This window comes from Mirounga angustirostris, unplaced genomic scaffold (assembly GCF_029215605.1).
Source record: "Mirounga angustirostris isolate CCGP_5_RB_7025 unplaced genomic scaffold, mMirAng1.0.hap1 SCAF_8, whole genome shotgun sequence".
In the NCBI taxonomy this organism is placed as follows: domain Eukaryota; kingdom Metazoa; phylum Chordata; class Mammalia; order Carnivora; family Phocidae; genus Mirounga; species Mirounga angustirostris.
This window is the reverse complement of record NW_026991716.1, coordinates 50,942,849-50,963,199: the sequence shown is the minus strand read 5'-3', so window position 1 is coordinate 50,963,199 and position 20,351 is coordinate 50,942,849. Positions and strand designations below refer to the sequence as shown.

Sequence of the window (20,351 nt, the reverse complement as noted above, 5' to 3'; positions counted from 1 at the left end):
CAAATAAATAAAGTCTTAAAAAAAAAAAAAAAGAAGATATATAGTAGTTGTAATTGGGGTACAGTGGACTCCCCCGTGGTGTTCTGGATGCTCTAATTCTTATGAATTCAGCCTAAGATTTCATCAGCTTGTTTTTATCAACCACTTCACATTGTTAGCTCACACTGAACTAGGGGTCATTAAATCTGCTGGAATTTTCATAAAGAGTTTAGAACAATACTGTATGGCATCCACCACTTGAGTAGATTCTGCTGATATGGCTGGGAAAGCTGATATGGCTGTTTCCAGGATCAGTTTGCTTATTTTTACATGAATTACTGTAAAGTTTGTTTTCTCTCATCTTGTACTTGTGCAATTATTTTGTTAAAAATAGATTCAAAGTGTTAAAATTATACCTCTTGAATGTAATCTTTTCAGTGAGACACTTCAACTCTTTTTCATGTAGTATATTAGCTCAGGTGTTCTGCAAAAGGCCAGATAGTAAATATTTTAGTCTGAGAGCCATGTAGCTTCTGTTGCAACTTCTCAACTCTGCTATTATATTGCAAAAGCAGCCATGGACTAACTGTGTGGGATGTGCCTGTGTTCTGGCAAAACTCGATTTACAAAACCATGCATTGGGCTGGATTTAGCCCATGGGCCATAGTTTACTTACCTCCATGTTAGTTTATCTCTGCCTGTTTTGTCAACTAGTAAGTTTGTCAACTCTGCCTTCAATATCAATTGGTATGAATTTTAGGGTGGGACAAAAAAGTTGTATTAAATAGGGCAAGGACAAGGCTGAAACTCTATGGTGAATCTTTAGAAAACATCTAACTTGGTTTATAATACCTTTTTTTTTTTAAAAAAGCCATTAAGCCATACTATATTCTAGTTTTAAAAATTGTTATCTAAATGACATTAAGATATGTTAACATAATCAAGTCCTGTAACTGTAACTTGCAGCAAGTCTTGTCACCTCTGTGAATTTCTGCTTAATCACTTGTAAAAGTAGAAATTTTATGGAACCATTGTTCAATGGCTTAATAATGCTGTTACGTGCTGAATGCTTTAAGTCCAAATATTGTGTTCATATGTTTCAACATGAGCAACCTAGAAAACTTTTCAAAAGCTGAAAATGAAGTTGATTACCTTTACTTATTAGTACACCCAGTTTGGCTCTTGCTTTTGCCAGACATAGACTAGATTGGGATTTTAGGTATCAAAGTATATTTGAAAACGAACACTATCTTTGACAGTCTCCCCTTATTAGCCAGCAGATGTGTTCTCTCTATATATACCCAACCCCTTTTATATTTTTATATTCTTTGCCCTGTCAAGTTGGTCTTGCCCTCCCAGCTTCTATTAGAAAGGACTGCACTCGAATCCTGAAAAAGAACACGAAGTAAACATTTTCTGATTCATATTTTTTCAAAAAAAAAAAAAGCCACTGTACATTTGAAGCTAATTTTCTTTCCGTCAGTTGCATGCTGAAGGTGAGTCATGCTGAGAAAATGAAACAGGGCAAAGATGAAGATTCTCAGTGTATAGGACGTTGTTAAAATACATGGCTCTGGTCTGTGGAGTATGGAGACCCAGCTAATTAGCACTGGTTCCTGAGGTTTCGTAGCTTGTCCCTTACTTGTAGCTGCTAGCTTTAAAACATGCTTTTAGAAAGCTTTATAAATATGGGGACTCATTCCTTGCCCAAGAGAGTTTTTCTTAATAAGTAGGCTTAACATACAGAGTCTATGTTTCAAACAGTTGGAGAGTTGAAAATGTAAAAATTATTTTAAATGTATTCTCTTAAGTGTTTATATCAGATACATTGTGACTATATTTTTTAAAATTCAAATGGTTTGATGCATTGACAGGGAAATAAAGGTGAACCTGGACTTAAAGGGATGACTGGGGCTTCTGGACTAAAGGTAATTATCATTTGAGGCATTTGCAAATATATTCAAAGAATTGTAAGTCCCCTTCATTATTTGATGTATCCCTTAAGAAAAGTTATATGAAATGAAGGATTATCTATATTACAAAATTAACAAACATGAAGGAAAATGGCCAATGCGAGATTTCATTTGTCTTTTGGACACTTTATCATAGTTTGGGTTAACAGACATAAACTACCCTTTGGCTTGATTTTGCTAGAAATGGTAAAAGCCATATGCTAATATGAACCTCCTCTTTGGTCCAGAGAATATCACTGTCTTCTGTAACTGAAGGAAAGTGTGTGTGGCTCTCACAAGTGGTGCTATTTTTTTTTGTATGCTGATTGAAGGGATTTAGTGTGGGGTCTCAGAGCCCTTTATACCAGTTTCCTCCAAACCAAGTGGTTGATGTTTATTTCAATAGGATTTTCAAATCTCTTCAAGCCTTTAACAATCTCCAGTAATATTCAACAGTTCAGGAATGGGCATAATAAGTAAAGAGGACAAAGCTCTTTCCACAAAAGAGAGTAAGCTTTAGTTGATGTGATAGAGTTTGAAATTAATGGTAAAACGCAAACCAAAAAACCATGAAGCAAGTTCAGGATTCCATCCTATATCTTACAGATATGACCTAAATGTCATTGACACATCATCACTATAACTTTCAGAAAATTTCCTTATGTAAGACTTTTAAGCAATCTTTATTTCATAAAGGAAATAATCCCTTGGGATTATCCATGGGATGATGGAGAGTGGAGGAATTAAGTTGTGGAATATTACCTGTACTGGAAATAGCTCAAGAATTTACTTCTAAAAAACAGTATTCCTTACGTACAAAGAAAAAAACATGAGTGTGTTTACTATTTAGTTACAAAGATGTTCACCCCAATATTGTTTATGAAAATAAAAATGGTGAAAACTAATGTTTAATAATTGGCATTTTATTAAAACAAATATGGTAAATCAATACAGTTAAGTACTATTCTGTATTTAAAATTATGTTTTAAAAACATAACGGCATATGAAGAACATCGCGGTATTAATATATTTTGTGGTAAAAGACATTCTAAAATGAAGCATGCATACTGAGCAAATCTTAGTAACTAAATTGTTCATTGTGTGCTTGTGAGAGGTAGAGAGAAAATCTATAAAAAGCAAAAACAGTAATGAGATTTTCAGTAATTTTAGTTCTATTTACTCACCAGTTTTGTAACAATAAAATAGGTTCTTTAAAGTAGCAATATGAGAATAAGCAGTTTCAAGGAAGAAGAGAAAGTTAATAAAACAAAAGATACCTTTGTTTATTATCACTACTTTATTATTTACTTTCTGGTTGAAGCTATGAAATAAAATAAAAATGACAAAGATTTATAAAATTTTAAAACATTGCTATCAGAATAATTTAACTAGCAAAGATAGGAAAAAGTGTAAGAAGTGTTATCAGGACTCCAGTTATCTTTTCATTCTTTACTATGTCTGCAGTAATAACTCTAAATGTCAACTAATTTTGTAACCATGGATTATAAATTGGAGATATATGTAGGGATAAAAACAGTGGTGTTTTTCATAAGCAGTAGGTTTGCAATCTTTATGTAATTTCTATGTTACCTAGGGAGAACAAGGAGCAGTAGGTCTCCCGGGAGAACCAGGATACCTGGGTTTACCTGGAATTCAAGGAAAAAAGGTATGCATTATTTAGGAGATATAATTAACTTTTAATCAGCTTTTTAGCATGTAAGTCTTCCTTTTGTGAAAGTATCATAGTAGGACTGATTATACTTTTAACGATAAGCTGACTTTTATATTTGTATATGTATGATCTGATCCACACCATGTCCATAGCTGTGGTATCTTTCATGTCCCTATATGGGTATGGTCTCCTAGATGAAGGCCTTGGATGAGGCATGCAGCTCAGAAAATGGAAACATATCCTTAAGTAATATCCTCTCAGTTCAGATTGCTTTGCTGTCAGTCCACATGAATCAGAATTTTGTAGGAAAAGTATTCCATGTCAGGCATTCTTACCGAAATGTAAACATTACTGTTACCAAAACTGGGGCAAAAGTGTAAAAAGATAAAAATTACACCCAGAATGTTTGACCATGAAGTTCCTATTTATGAAAGAGTGTATTACATAGAATTTCATTTAAAATGAATTTGAGTTTAAAATACAAATCATGTATACTGATGTAGAATGATTTGGTGAGAGAAGAGAGCAACACTTTAGGTTCATTCTCTCTCAAGTAAAGGAAGGCTGAAGCTATATCTATATAAATATTATTTGGGGGTTTTAAGACACAACTAACTGCCCATTTGTCACAGAAGTCAATCCCACTGCAAATACATACATTTCAGGATAAAAGTAAATATCCTGGCTTTTATTCTGGAAAGGATACTAACTTACATCTTCATCTATATATCCCTTGCTGTTTTAGTTTTTCTACCATTTCAATTTTCTGTTTCTCATGTGTTATATACTTGGCCCCTAGGTTATTATAACTAGTATGATCCTTGACCTTTTTTTTCCATTAAGCAGCTGGTAACACAGGAGAGACAGGGATGACACTTAGCAGCAATGAAGTGTTAGAAACTTAGTGCATATTAAGTAAACCTGTGAATATATGTTTGGATTTAGAGAAATTTAGTGTTCAAAACTTGCCCTTTAAAAGATCACCTATATTTTGTTTGTTGTAAACACAAAACTCGCTCTTTGTTTAGAGAGCATGGTAAGGTAGAAAAGAAATTTGGAAACAGTGTCCAGGTTCATCTTAGGGCAAGTGCTTATCTTTCTTGATTTGCAGATTCATTATATTAATTCATATTCATATTCATGTCCTTGTAAGAACCAGGACATTGAATTAGTTGATCTCGAATATCTCCTCTAGCTGAAAAAATCCTAGGATTTTTATTTTTATTCTGGAATATGGATATCCCCCCAAATTCATTTTTGAAGCATATGTTTTCTAAAATACCATTTCAACATAATATTCTACTTCATTGCGTCCTATAAATGTGTGGCTACAACTGGCTCAATGGAAGATTTTCAGTTTGATTTAATAAAGCAACAGTTGTCAAAATGAGTTTTCTCATGTTTGTTTAACCTCAGATGGTGGTCAATACAGAAAATTGTCTTATTCCTGGTAAAATAGAAATTGTAGTCAATTTTCCTTTCAAATGTAAGAGCACAAGACAGTGTTCATTTAGAACATCATTTTGACATAATACGATTTTACTCTCTTCCCAAATACTGTTTTGGAATCAGCTTCTGCTTATAACTTGTGGAATTTGTATGAGACCAAATATTTTTTTCTTGTGGAAAAATGTTTATTTGAAAGGATACAGAAGATCCTAGATTATGCTAAACATTAAACTGCCTTTTTTGCAGGGGGACAAAGGAAGTGAAGGTGAAAGAGGCATTCAGGTATGTTGCTGGCTTTTTTATTTTTGTTTGACAATAAAATCAGGGCTTTGCTCTTTTTAGTTCTTACGTGGTTTCCAACTCCTTCCTGTTTTGCCATCAGTATCTAATTGTTAATTCCCAGCTTTCTTCCTGTCTTCTAAACATTTTAGTCATCATCAAATCTCATTTTAAGATTCTTCTTCACTTCAGTGTTGTAGAAAACTTGGGAACCAAATAGTTCAACAAAAACAGTTATAGATTTTATTACATTACTTCTAATATCTTTATTTATATATTTATGGAAAGTATGTATGTTTCCAGAAATGCTTTGAAATGGCTTATGGCACAAATCAATTCGAAAAGAAACCATTAACACCAAATATAAAACATGTTCAAACTAACAGATGGAAGGAGAATTATACCACAAAATTAAATCAGGCTGAGGACATCTAATGATTTAGAAGCATGTTTCATTTGGCTGTCTTAGCAACAAAGGCAAAGAACTCTAGAATTTCTGGAGGCATAAAAGGAAATTACAAATTGAAGTAATAGTAGAGTTAGACTCTACTAAGGTTAGAGTCTCAACAATTGTTTTTCAACTGTTGATTCAATTTCTTTTACTGAAGATATTCAGGTATTATTATGATGTCTTTAAGTTAATTTTGAAATGAAGAGTGAGGCAAATTTTAAGGAAGTGTCTGTGAGGCTCTAAACCGACATATTCCAATTTCCTTCTTGGTACTGAGTTTGGATATCTCATGTGCACATCAACGTGTCCAAAACAGAACTTGTCACCTTTCCCCATAAACCATCTCCTACTCTGTTCTTTGTCATGGTAATTGGTAGCACTGTGTAATGACCTGAGGGGAAAAAGTCTTGAAAGTTATCTTAAAATTCATTCTCTTCTCTCTCCACCAGCAGTTTCACATCTAAGTCTCTCTGGAACTTGGCCCCTTCTTCCTGTCCACACTGTCCTAATCATTTCTTGTCATGGCTCTCAGATTACTGCAGTGTCCTCCTCACTGGTCCCTTGAGTGCAGTCTCCTTCCTTCCTCCCATGCTCCTACCAGCATGCAATAACTAAGCTACACATCTGCTCAGGAATCCTTCCGTGGTGCCCCACACATTTCAAGATAAAGTCTGTCCCGGAAAGTGCTTCCTTATTTGACTCTTTTTGGTCATTTAAGGTTGAGTCTTTTTCCCTACCCTATAAGATGCCCCTTCTGTCAGATACCCCTTCCTGTTCCGGTAGTATCCAGCCCAGATATTTAAGTATGCATTTTCATTATTCTTGATTTAATGGCTTATCTTTCCCACCACACAGTAAGCAACATGAAGGTAAACAATATCTTTGTTTCAGTGTCCCTCTGGGCCAGCAAATAGGTGTCACTCAATAAATATTAGGAATTCACTTAAGTAAGTGAATAAATCACGATGCAAGAGTGATTTAAAATTTAAGTCACTAGATCATTCATTGATTATATTACCTAGGTATTTGTTTTCCTAGAAATTGCTAATTATCTTGTCCAACATAGGGATGAAGTAGTGCTTTAGGGGCTAGGACCATGTATTATATATGATGGATATCCAAAAGTATTTATTAAAGGGACAAATGTGTTTATATCTTTATTAATTTTCCTCTCTTATTTGTCCTGATTTAAAGATCTTCATGCAAAATGTTTTCTATGGTACTCATCATACTGAAGTATAATTGACATATAATAGTATATGGTTGACCCTTGAACAATGTCGGTTTGAACACCCCAGTTCCACTTAAATGCAGTTTTTTTTCAATAAATATAGTACAGTATCATAAATGTATTTCTCTTTGTTACGATTTTCTTAACATTTACTTTTCTCTAACTTAATTGTAAGAATAGGATATATTACATATAACATACAAAAGATGTATTAATTGATAGTTTATATTATTCATAAGGCTTCTGGTAAACTGTGGTCTATTAGTAGTTAACTCTGGGGGGAGTCAAAAGTTATACACAGATTTTTGACTTTGAGGGAGGTTGGTGCCCTCAACCTCTGCATTGTTCAAGGGTCAACTATATTGCAGGTGTACAACATAATTATTCAAAATTTGTATACACTGTGAAGTGGTCACCACAATAAGTCTAGTTACCATCTATCACCCTACATAGTTACAAATTTTTTCTTTTGATGAAAACTTTTGAGAATCACTCTCTTAGCAACTTTCAGATATACAATATGGTGTTATTAACTGTAGTAACCATGCTATACATCCATCCCCAGGACTTCTTTATTTTATAACAGGAAGTTTATGTCTTTTGACCCCCTTCACCTATTTCACCCACACCCCTCCATTCTGGCAAACATTATTCTGTTCTCTGTATCTATGAGCTTAGGTTTTTTGGTTCGGTTTGGTTTGTTTGTTTTATTTTGTTAGATTTCATGTATAGGTGAAATCATACAATGTTTGTCTTTCTCTGATTTATTTCACTTTGCATAATGCCCTCATGTTCCATCCATGTTGTCACAAATGGCAAGATTCCATTTTTCAAAATATATGAGTAATATTCCACTTTGTAGTGTATTTTTAATTTTTAAAAATTCCTTTAAAGATGTCTTCTTGTCTTGGCATGTGTATAGTCAGCACTGAACATAGTTATGTCATTGAAATTAACAAAATGTCCACAGCCATTGGATTTTTAAATTATTTTCATGTTGTTAATATTAGGGTTGATTTTTTTTTTTCTTCCTCTGAGAGACTTCTTCCTCTCTTGCATCATTTTATATATTTGCATCACTGGTTTGGTGACATTTCTTCTTAACCACAGGTTAATACATAGTTTGTGTCTTAGTTGTGATTGCATTATATGTGTGCAAGCTAATCAATAATTTTTATTAAATTTTAAAGGGCCAAAAGGGAGAAAATGGAAGAGAAGGGATCCCGGGGCAACAGGTATTTTTGTTTTCCCTGATGGTCAATGAAATAATGAATCACATAACTGGATGGTGTTGGGAGCCGGTTACTTGCAAATGGAAATGAGTGGGAAGAACGGCAGATGTAGTACACACTCTAAGCACGCGAGGAAGAAAATGTCAGGTGGTGATGCTGATAATGGTTGGCTTTAGTCATTTGCCTTATATTTTCATTTTTCTGTACTGATTGGTGACGGTTATACTTGCTTTTCCATGCTTTTTTCTGGTCAAGTGAATGGCTGTCTTGGAATAGTTATTGGCCAAAGGCAGCCATCCAATGGCAGTATCTCCGTATCTACTGTTCAGTCTTGATTTATTTCTTGACATGCGAGTAGTTGAAGCCTGTTAGGAGGGGAGGAAGGTACTTGTTTCCCTCTTATGGGTTCAGAGATAGAATTTACTACGCTGGAGATTAATTAGATACTATCTTGAGGGACTGTGTTACGGAATAGATTCATAGTAAAATTGTTTTGCTTCTTCCCTGTCTAGACTCTCCTCACTAAGTAGTGTTTGTAGTGAGATTGCCATATGGCCTGCAAGTTCAGTCAGAGCTAAATGGGGCCAAAAGAGGCCTACAAATGATTTGTACTTGATGTAGTTTGCGTGCTGCTGAATTGCTGAGAGTTGAGCTCAGATCCAACTTGGTCCACACTTGGAAGGGCAAAGTGTACACATGAGTCCCCTGGTGGGGTAGACCTCTTTCAAATGTGACATTCAAGAGATTCAGTAATTACACTGGTTCTGAAGAGAGGGGGATAAAACTGAGTGGTGTCTTTGAGGACAGAGGTCCCTGTGTCCCTCAGCTGGAGAAGTGAGAGACCATGGGGGCGAGGTCTGAAAGCATATGGTCACAAGGTTATCTATAATAGAGGATGGAAGGTTAGTGCTGGTATTAAGGAGACTTGAGAATTTAGAAGCTAACACCAAGAACAGAAGTAACTAAGAGGAGAAATGGCCCGACTTTGCCTGCATACAACTATGTTCAATAAAATGTGTCTTTTGATTTTGATGCTCCTCCACTTGACTCCGATCCTCTTGATGATACAGCCAGCTCTGTCCCCCTTCTCCTCACAGACAACACAGACTTGCCCCCTTGGTTTCCCTGAGTTAATCACACAATATGTTTAAACAGCTGTACTCATAGGAGGACCTTCACCTCTTCATCCATTCAACCTCTGCAACTCAAGCCTTTCCCCCCAAATTCTTACAGTAACTGTCTGAAAAGAAGGTTATTTCCTGTCGAGTCTGAGCTCCCAACTTCGCTAGGTCACTGGCTTCCGGATGACACTCTCCACAGTTCCCTTAACATGTTTTCTTTTCTCCCTCACTTCTCAAGGGAAAGAGCGGTCTGCTCCCTGGGCAGGATTTGAGTTCCCTAGAAAGCTTCTGCCCTAGATTTGTTGGCCGCTGCATTTCTCACCACCAGGAACTCTGAGCCCTCAGGGAGTACCTGGGGGTCAGAGCAACTCTTGCTTTTCAGCAGCCGAATAGTTGTCCCAAGCTCTTTAAATAAACAGTACTAGTTACCTGTCATTTTACCAAGTGCTGCAAGTGTGTGATTTCTTGGCTTTTGTGTTGTGTTTCGCTCATGAGATCATCCTGGTGGATTCTCAGATGACAGCTGTTTTCAGTTTCAGCTCTAATTCAGTTCTAGTTGTGCAAACTGAACTCTCTTCTTACCCAAGCTACCGGTTGTAGGGTTATGTCTGGTAGGGAACACCCCTGCGTTTCTTCAGAAACCTCAATATTTAAAGAATAGTCTTACAGTGTTTTACTTGCTATATTTACATGAAAACTTGGTGTTTTTATGCTCTCATTTTGATTTGAGAATCTGCCTTTCTCTGTGCCATACATGGATTTTTCCCTAATTTGTCTTCCCTTTTGTCTAATCTGGGTATCTTTGTTCACGGAACCTAGAGATGAAGCCAAATAAATATTCAAACGCAAAATATATAGTGTGAAATGTTATATGCTAAATTTTGTATTGAATTGTGGAACACCCTTTCTAATTGTAAAGTTGAATCATGAAATCCTGCCTGTGTACGTGTGAGCTCCACCCTTGTTCCTGAACTGGTATGGGGTGAGTTTAGAGCCTGAGTGTACAAGGAATTTCAAAAATGGGAAATTCTAATGCCTTTCTTGAAAGTTCTTATCACCTGTAATGTGTCATTGTAACGAACTCCCAACTAGAAGTGGGAAGTAATTTAATAGAGCCATCTAGATGCATTCAATGATTGTAACGGTGGGTGAGTTTCCTGTGTGGGCTCCCCAGGGTGTGTATCACTTGGGGAAGAATACCATTTATACCTCACATGGCTTTTCTAATCTCTGAATTACCAGCTGTGAATGGTTTAGGTATAGGACAGATGGGTATTTTCTTCCCTAGTAATCATTTTGAATGGCATATTTGCTTTAACTCATCTTTTACAAATAGTACTCAATTGAAATTTAATTTTAAGAACATAAACTTGGGAAAATAGAACATTTAATCACCAAATAAAAGACTAAATATATCTTACCTGATTTGAGTTTAATTTCCATTAAAGTAGTAACGTATTTAAAAATCAGAATAGAATTTAAATAGAATTCAGCTAGAATCCCATTCTAACCTACATATTTGACCTGCATATATAAAAATATTCATATCTAAGAATGAAATAGTTACATAAATTCACATTTTCCTATTACCCAGTTAGCATATTGCCTAGTCATTAGTCTCCTTTAAAAAGACAAAAAAGGTGATGGCCCTTGAATGGGCGGGACGTGGCCGGATCAAAAGTGCGCAGCGTCGCAGTTGGTACATGCTGTGACGGCTGGGGTTGAATGTAGCGCTTGGTGATCTTTCCTCTTTTCTTCTATCATTCGCCTCAGAAGAGAACAGTCACCACACTCATGGCAGGGATTTTGCGCTCCATAGTTCAGAGGCCCCCAGGCAGACTCCAAACTGTGACAAAGGTGTGGAGTCTCTTATTTGCACGGATTGGATTCATCACAAATTTACCAAGTCAAGAATTCCAGATAAAGTATTTCAGCCTTCACCTGCAGATCATGAAAAATATGGTGGGGATCCACAGCACCCTCATAAACTGCATATTGTTACCAGAATAAAAAGTACAAAAAGACGTCCATATTGGGGAAAAGATATAATAAAGATGCTTGGATTAGAAAAAGCACATACTCCTCGAGTTCACAGGAATATCCCTTCAGTGAACGCAAAACTGAAAGTGGTTAAACATTTGATAAGGATCCAGCCCCTGAAGTTGCCCCAAGGACTTCCAGCAGAGGAGGACATGTCTAACACGTGCCTCAAGAGCACTTGGGAATTAGTGGTGCGGTGGCATCTAAACCCCATAGGCCAGGAAGCAGTTAAATCCTAAGGCCAGAGCAGTTTCATATTAAAAAATGTAAATCATTTTTATTTAAAGGTAGTGAGAAAGTGTTCTCATTAAAACATATTTTAGATACTAGTCCTTTTCACTGGCTAAAAAAAAAACACAAAAAACCAAAAAAGGTATCATGTGTAATTCTTTCACTGATTCTATCAGTACTTTTCAAATTAAAAACTAAAGTTTGATTAAACCTGTGGCAAAAAGTGCATGCCACATTTCTAGTACTGTACCTTGCACAGTTATTATAGTTTTTTTTCCTATTAATTTTCAAAGGGAATTCAAGGCCATCATGGTGCAAAAGGAGAGGTATGTTTCTTCATGTCTTATGCTCTCTTTTCAGTCCTTATTGCTTCAATTTTCAATGCTGTATAAATCTAGCTATTGACATCACAAACAAAATGCTTTTCATGTTCTTCAGTTCTTAAATAGTGATTTTCATAATATGTGGATTCATTGAATTAGTTACGAAATGTTACATATTTGTGAACATTAATGGTTCTTCTAGATTAGGAGCTCAGTTTTTTCCTGCATATATTCAACAAAGAACATGGTGTTTCTGTATTTGTCTCTTTAGAATTTAAACTCTTTGGGAACAGGACTGTGTCATGTTTGCTGTTTCTCTGGCACTAAACGTATTGCCTACACAATACGCTCAATGAAGAGAGGATATCTTTGGAGTTGGGGGGATGGGTGGATGGATAAATATATGAAGTTTCTCTTCTGATTAATAACAGCATTTCACAGCTGTTCCCTATATAATGTACATCATATATACCTATGTATATAGTCATATGCATATCCTTAAGGAATTCTGTGATGCAATTATACCTTCTGAAACATTTAAATAGAGCTTTTAAAGATTTCTTCTGATTTCAGAGAGGTGAAAAGGGAGAGCCTGGTGTCAGAGGTGCCACTGGACAAAAAGGAGAGTCTGGGATGGACGGCCTGATGGGGCCTGTGGGTCCCCAGGGGCAGCGTGGGGTAGCAGGTCCTCAGGGACCTCCAGGATTGGATGGGAAACCTGTACGTATTCTGCTTCTTCCATAGTTCTTGTGTTCTCATTGCTTTTTACTTGGTATGTACATGTTATAATGCCAAATAATTTGATGCAGGGGAGAGAATTTTCAGAACAGTTTATTCGACAAGTTTGCACTGATGTATTAAGAGGTAAGTCTCAAACAGATTTTATTTCTTTTAAAGATTTTTATTTATTTGACAGAGAGAGACAACATGAGAGAGGGAACACAAGCAGGGGGAGTGGGAGAGGCAGGCTTCCCGCGGAGCAGGGACCCCGATGTGGGACTCGATCCCAGTACCCTGGGATCAGGACCTGAGCCGAAGGCAGACACTTAACAACTGAGACACCCAGATGCCCCTCCAACAGATTTTAATAACTTTAAAGTTACTAAAGTAGTACAGATTCTTGGTAGAAATTATAAAAGATATAAGTAAGATAAGAAAATAAAGGACATTTATAAACCCGTTTTTTTTCTAGATGAGTATGTTTATGAAGATGAAAATTATATGTTCTCTTTTGTAATCTTTTTAATAAAGAAATTTATCATGATTTCACTGTGAATTAAATTTTCTTTTCTGACATAATTCTGAAAATTTAACTCATAAATATGGATGTCTTCAATTTGCCAGTTTCTTTTTTGAGGTTTGTTTTCACTTTTCCCTCCCATTTTAAGCAATTGCTACAATAAAATGATGACACAGACCATTGAGTATTTCCAGAGTTAAATTCCTAGAAGTGAAATTATTGGTCAACAGACCAATTGGCATCTGTAAATTGTAAAAAATGAGTAGAGATGTTACTAATGCACATTTGCCATTTAAACATAAGGGGTGGGACTTCTTTGTTTTTAAGCTCAGCTACCAGTCTTACTTCAGAGTGGAAGAATTCATAGTTGTGATCATTGCCAGTCCCAGCACGGTTCCCCTGGTATTCCTGGGCCACCTGGTCCCATAGGCCCGGAAGGTCCTCGAGGATTTCCTGGTTTGCCAGGAAGAGATGGTGTTCCTGGGTTAGTGGGTGCTCCTGGACGTCCAGGTGCCAGAGGATTAAAAGGTACTTTATGTGCATAAGCAAACAAACAATAAAAAAGGGTATGGTTTGTATTCACCCTCTAAACTGATTTAATAGGCAAGGGTTCATCTTTGTTTTTATGATGACAGAAAGCTCTTGTATACTTCAGTCTCTAAATAATTTGTCAACTAGTTAAGCAAATTTTCTATTTTCTTAAAGCAATATTCTGAAGTAGAGAAAGGTTAAAGTTTAAAGCTTGTGAAGTGACAAATTAGAAAACGTTGACAATGCACTTAGAGATTTTTCCTGAGTCTTTAAGAAGGTCTTTAAATAGAAAGACACAGACACTATTTCCTTTATTTTGACCTCAGTAACTTCTGTTACCTTATTGAAAAGGTTTTTTTCTCTTACAGGAAAAATTATGTTTTGCAACCAAACTTCCTAATGGTCCACAACTTCTCTGTCTTTGAATGTTTATATGAAATGTCATTTGATAATACTTCCCTTTTCAGTTACTATTATATGAACAATTTAGATGTTCAATCACAGTAATAAACAACTATGATTACGAGAAAGGGCTAATAATCTCAAGCCATTTTCCTTTTTAATATGTAATCCTTGTTACATCTTTCTAGATCACTGATAATTTTAGAAATTTTTGCTTCAAAAATTCCATTTCCCATGAGAAATAATAAATGGCAAGCTATTTTTAAAAGATTTATTTTTCTGTCAATGTGTGTATGAACAGCTTTGAAAGAAACAATCTAGGAGGAAGTGATTTTATAGGAAAAGTAAGCTTACTCCTGTCTTTGACACTCTGCAGGTCTACCAGGAAGAAATGGGGCAAAAGGGAACCAAGGGTTTGGGTACCCCGGAGGACAAGGTCCTCCTGGTCCCCCAGGTAAGACTTGTTATATGCTCATAAGTGTTGCTGCACATTTGGCTTTAAGAAAATCATCACCAACCTATGTCAAAAAATTTAAAATCAAGACATTTGTTTCCTTTTTTGAATGTTTCACATTCAACACATTGAGCTCTAACTCCTAGACTTTTCTTCCTCTATCATATTCATGAATCACTCAGGATTTTCTCTTGTTTATCATTTGGATGCCTTAGAAAACCACTCTGTAGATTAGTTCTTGAATGGTTTTAGTCACCCATGTTTATCTAGTGTGTATCACTGTTCAATCTTTGATTCTCAAGAAAGCAGAATAACTGAATGGAGGACTCTTAAGTCACCCTCTGCTAGCTATGTTGTTTTTTTTTTTTTTAAAGATTTTATTTATTTGACAGAGAGAGACACAGCAAGAGAGGGAACACAAGCAGGGGGAGTGGGAGAGGGAGAAGCAGGCTTCCTGCGGAGCAGGGAGCCCGATGCAGGGCTCGATCCCAGGACCCCGGGATCATGACCTGAGCTGAAGGCAGTCACTTAACGACTGAGCCACCCAGGTGCTCCTAGCTGTGTTATTTAACTTTGTTATGCCTCCGTTTCCTCATTTGTGAAATGGTGATGAGATGTTATGTGCCTCATGACATTATTGGAAAATGATGTGAGTTAATACACGTAGGGCATTTGGAACAGTGCATAACAATCATGTTTTCTTTTTTCTTTTTTTTTTTTTTAAAGATTTTATTTATTCATTTGAGACAGAATGAGAGAGAGCACATGAGAGTGGGGAGGGTCAGAGGGAGAAGCAGACTCCCTGCCGAGCAGGGAGCCCGATGCGGGACTCGATCCCGGGACTCCAGGATCATGACCTGAGCCGAAGGCAGTCGCTTAACCAACTGAGCCACCCAGGCGCCCTCATGTTTTCAATAAATGTACTATTTAAAGATTTTATTTATTTGAGAGAGGGAGAGAGAGCACGCATGCGAGAGCATGCACGAGCAGACTCCCCGCTGAGCAGGGAGCCTGATGCTGGGCTTGATTGCAGGAGCCTGAGATCATGACCTGAGCCAAAGTCAGATGCTCAACTGGCGAAGCCACCCAGGTGCCCCTTATTATTGTAGATGTTATTACCTCAAGAAGCTTTTGAGTGGGTCAAGGGATTCAACAGTCTTTATGTAAAATACTTGGAACAGTATCTACAGTTGTAGTTAAGTGCTAAATAAATGTTTCTTAGTAATAGCAGCAGGAATGATTAGTAATAGTGCCTCAGACTACTCTGCCCCATTTCAAAAGCTGAATATTTTGTTCTTTTGAGTCATCAACTTTTTAAAAGGCCAAAATCCTACGTTAACTCTCCTTCCTTTGAGCATGCTAATTGAACTAATTAGGCAATGATTCACAAATGAGTGCTATCACACCTTTGTGTGTATGTTGATCACAATTATTGCATGGTAGTGACTGTATTTAAGTGTGGAAACTTAAAAATGTGTCTAATGAGAATAGTCATTTAACTGCAAATATGGCACAAAAGTGACAGTAAAGTTTTAGATCACTGATCTGTTCACTTGCAAATTTATAATGATATTGACAGAAGATATGCTGGAAGGAAGAAATGTTTGGGCAGCCCACCAATTAAAATATTAGAATGTTAGCTCTGTGTCCTAATCAGCATGATTGCTATATTAATATAGCTTAGCCCAGTTTTATAAAAATTGCTGATGATTTTTGAATAGTTCTTTTCCACATGGGAGGTATATAGGATTAGCAAGAGAGTCCCCCCTCTTTTCACATCTGTGCAAATACGTAAAACTTAAAAAAATTTTTTTTTCAGTTTAAATTTCTTACAGAATCAGCTCTATCATCATCAACAACCAAACTCCTCTGTTCATATATTGCTCATGTCCCATCTTAGGTCCGGAGGGCCCTCCTGGAATAAGCAAAGAAGGTCCTCCAGGAGACCCAGGTCTCCCAGGCAAAGATGGAGATCATGGAAAACCTGGAATCCAAGGGCAACCAGGACCCCCTGGCATCTGCGATCCATCGCTATGTTTTAGTGTAATTGTCGGAAGAGATCCATTTAGAAAAGGACCAAACTATTAGTGTCTGATGCCTCACTCAGCAACCTAGGCATGGTGCTTTTCTCTTGTGGTCTTTTGCATCTCAGGAAGATAACAACAGTAATCCCTTGAAAAGGAACTAAAGTACCTCGGTGTTTTTATTATTATTTTTTTCTTAAGGAAAAATATATAAAAGGTCACATATACTGATTCTAGAGACCCTGCAGTAATTCAAGAGCCTTTAGATTAGTAGCATTAACTAAATCTCAAGGGTTTCTTGTAAGTCCATTTATTTTAATCAAAGTTGAACATTAAAAAAACCCGCCATTGCCTGTTACCAGTCAATTTCAGTCACTGTGAAATATTTCACATTCAGCCTCCATGCAGCAGAGTATTTGGGTTCAATTTCATGTCTGTGTGAATTTCATGTTTCATATCTCATAGCACATGCTTGTCACATTAGCCAAAACACATGTCTGGTGTCGTTGGAAAGAACATCAGGGCTGACACTCGGCTAGGACCGACTGTATTGCCACTTACTCCGGTGTCTGTCCTAACTGGGGAGGGACAGTGGACTGGTGGGTGTTCAGGGTTTTGAATGATCACCTCTGAATGAGATGAAAGTGTTCCTTAAGTACATGTGCAAACCCTCAAATTATGCTGAGAGACAGTATTGATTACATGGGGAATGGTCAAAATGGTGTCACGTTAAGAATATGTTAGAAAAAAGTTTCATTGTACCTGGTCAGTATGTTCCAAGGAAATGCAGGTTCAGGAATGCTAAAAAGACTTCATTCTTCACATTTGCTTAGTAATTGGAATGTTTGTTGTATGCCTTCATCTTCCATTTCACTTATTATATGTGTATGTTCCTATATGTTAACTTTGATTTGTAGCAAAGCTAATGGGAATAAATGCTCTAGTCAAAAGGAAAGATAACTCCACAGCTCCTAGTACATGTTGATATTTTTAGCAGACTTTAAAATATTATGAACAGTCTTTGTGTACTGTACTTACTGCTTTTGTAAGGCACATGTTTGAGATATTTCATCCTAATCATGCTCTAAATTTTGTTACATGCTTGTTACTCAAAGTACAATAAAGTTTTGTACAGGCCTGTTTGCCGTGGTTTCTTTTTTATACATAATTTGAACTGATGGAGGAGTATAGTATCCATATCCCATAGTCACTTATTCAGTGGATATACTTTATTATTTACCCTATTCTCTACAAACTTGTTCATCTGAAATAAGAACTTAGAAATTCGGTTGGTATGCTACTCACATAAAGATATGGTGCAGCATCTCCTTCCTGGCCCAAGAGTGGCTGTGGATCTGTGTTTAGTTTAACTGACGTGTCATTCTACCACTCTGATGAGGACCTCATAACATTCAGTAGCAGAGTTGACACAAGGCTTGTTTTTTGTTGTTTTTGCTTTTTTTATTGAAGTATGGTTGACACACAGTGTTACATTAGTTTCAGGTGCACAACATAGTGATTCAGCAGGTCTGTACGGTGTGCTGTGCTCGCCGTCTGTCACCACACAACGCTAAAACATACAGTGTAGCCACCGTCTGTCCCCATACGCTGCCGTAATGGTATCATCGACTGTATTGCCTCTGCTGTACCTTTCATCATTCCGTAACTAGGAGCCTGTATCTCCAACTCCCTTTCACCCATTTTTCCCATCCTCCCATTCATCTCCCCTCTGGCAACTATCAGTTTGTTCTCTGTACGTATAGGTATGTTTCTGCTTTCTGTTTGTTCATTTTGTTTTTTAGATGCCACACGCAAGTGAAATCATACGGTATTTGTCGTTCTCTGACTTATTTCACTTAGCATAATATGCTCCAGGCCCATCCATGTTGTTGCAAATGACAAGATTTCATTCTTTTTTATGGCTGAGTAATATTCCATTGCATATATGTACACCACGTCTTCTTGATCCATTCATCTATCAGCAGATGCTTGGGTTGCCTCCATAATTTGGTGGTTGTAAATAATGCTGCAATAAACGTAGGGGTGCATATGTCTTTTTGAATTAGTGTTTTTGTTTTCTTTGGGTGAATATCCAATGGTGAAATTATTGGATCATACAGTATTTCTATTTTTAATTTTTTGAGGAATCTCCATACTATTTTGTACGATGGTTACACCAATATACATTCCCACCAACAGTATACAAGGGTACCTTTTCTCCACATTCTTGCCAACACATTTTTTGTTGTTGTTGTTTTGGTTTTGTTTTGTTTTGTTTTTTGTCTTTTTTGTTCCAGCCATAGCATAAGGCTTATTTTGATGTTCTGTCACTCTGGGTATCTGCTTATGCCTAAGCCCCAGCTAATTATGGCAATACCTGTTAAGACAGTGGTAAAGGAGCAGAACAGGGTAGTTAGTACCTATTCATTCATTCAAGCACCATTGACCATGTGGCCTTTGAGTGGCAGGAACCGTGCCAAGGATACAATGGAAATATAGTTGCACTGTCTGGCCTGAGGTGGTTCCTGCGTAATGAGGTGCAGGGAAGTAAACAGGTGATTCCAATACATTCATTCTAAGAAAGAAGAAAACGCTATGGACTAAACTGTGTCTCTCCCAAATTCATATATGGAAACCCTAACTCCCCTGTGACCATATTTGGAAATAGGGCTTATGGGTGGTCATGCAGGTTAAATGAGGTCATAAGGATAGGGTACTAATCCTATAGGAGTGATGCCCTTATAAGAAGAGGAAGAGGGAAATCTCCCTTTCTACATGCATGCAGGAAGTGTCCTGTGAGCACACAGTGATAAGGTGACTGACAACAAGCCAGGAAGGTAGCCCACCTTGATCTTGGACTTCCAGCCTCTAGAATTGTGAGAAAATTACTTTTTGTTGTTTAAGCCCACCAGTCGTATACTGCCATAACAAAATAGCATTTTGTTATTTGCTGCCCAAGCTCATAGGAAAGATGTGAGGGTAGGGAAAAAAAATGTCCTAAAGCAAGCAAAGATTATAAACTGATATTTGAAAGGCTAGGAGGTATTAAACATAACCAAGTCATGTCAAGATAATGAAAACGAGTAAAGGCTGGGGGAGGGAGGGTGGTTAGAAAAAACATGGAGGATTCTGAGAATAAAACCCGTAGAATACAAACCATGTTACTTTTAGTATCCTTACTTTTAAAATTAATATTTCAAGGTGAAATATTTCTCTAGTTTATCATGGTATTTGTTATGTCCTAATATATTTTTGCCTTGGACAAATTTGAGATTAACCATCTTACACTGACTTTCAGAAATGAATAGGTGAATGATTTTGTCGTGCAAGGACAATATGCATTGTAATCGTGTGTCAGCACCATGCTACATGCAAACTCTTTCACTGTAGTTACAACGAGCATGGTTTCTGTAGTGGGTTTGCCCAGATTCAAATCCCTACTTCCTTTTTCCAGTGAGTCTTCTGAAAATTTATCTAGTTCTTCATGCCTAGATTTCTTCATATGTTAAATGGGGAATATTAATAGTACTTGTATAATAGTAAGAATTAGTATTTTGAGGATTAAATGAGATGAAACAAAAAATTATTTCATGGAATAAAGTCAGCTAATTTACCAGAACCATACAGATGGTGTGAGATTAGCACATCTTGAGATGAAATTTTAGCTATTAAAAAGATTTTATATCTGTGTATCTCACACTGATAAAACTGATTAATCTGACTAATTGCAATTCAGAATG

General features: G+C 36.7%; 2 protein-coding genes across 4 annotated transcripts in view; both read left to right on the top strand.

The window, feature by feature from the left end:
• Positions 1-18,762, top strand: part of COL21A1 (collagen type XXI alpha 1 chain) — a 183,911-nt gene extending 165,149 nt beyond the window's left edge. For all 3 annotated transcript variants that reach the window (XM_064597717.1, XM_054505414.2, XM_064597716.1), the window contains 10 exons: positions 1,854-1,907; positions 3,526-3,597; positions 5,299-5,334; positions 8,204-8,248; positions 11,931-11,963; positions 12,534-12,680; positions 12,770-12,824; positions 13,528-13,728; positions 14,510-14,587; positions 16,488-18,762. In XM_064597717.1, the coding sequence (XP_064453787.1) occupies positions 1,854-1,907; positions 3,526-3,597; positions 5,299-5,334; positions 8,204-8,248; positions 11,931-11,963; positions 12,534-12,680; positions 12,770-12,824; positions 13,528-13,728; positions 14,510-14,587; positions 16,488-16,675 (909 nt within the window). In that variant the 3' untranslated portion in view covers positions 16,676-18,762. The remainder of the gene's footprint in view (positions 1-1,853; positions 1,908-3,525; positions 3,598-5,298; positions 5,335-8,203; positions 8,249-11,930; positions 11,964-12,533; positions 12,681-12,769; positions 12,825-13,527; positions 13,729-14,509; positions 14,588-16,487) is intronic.
• Positions 8,270-11,683, top strand: LOC123837824 (large ribosomal subunit protein uL30m-like). The gene is given in 2 exon segments (XM_045867046.2): positions 8,270-11,215; positions 11,218-11,683. Coding segments are annotated over 2 exon segments (483 nt in total). The 5' UTR covers positions 8,270-11,160; the 3' UTR covers positions 11,646-11,683.
• Positions 18,763-20,351: the final 1,589 nt, after the last annotated feature.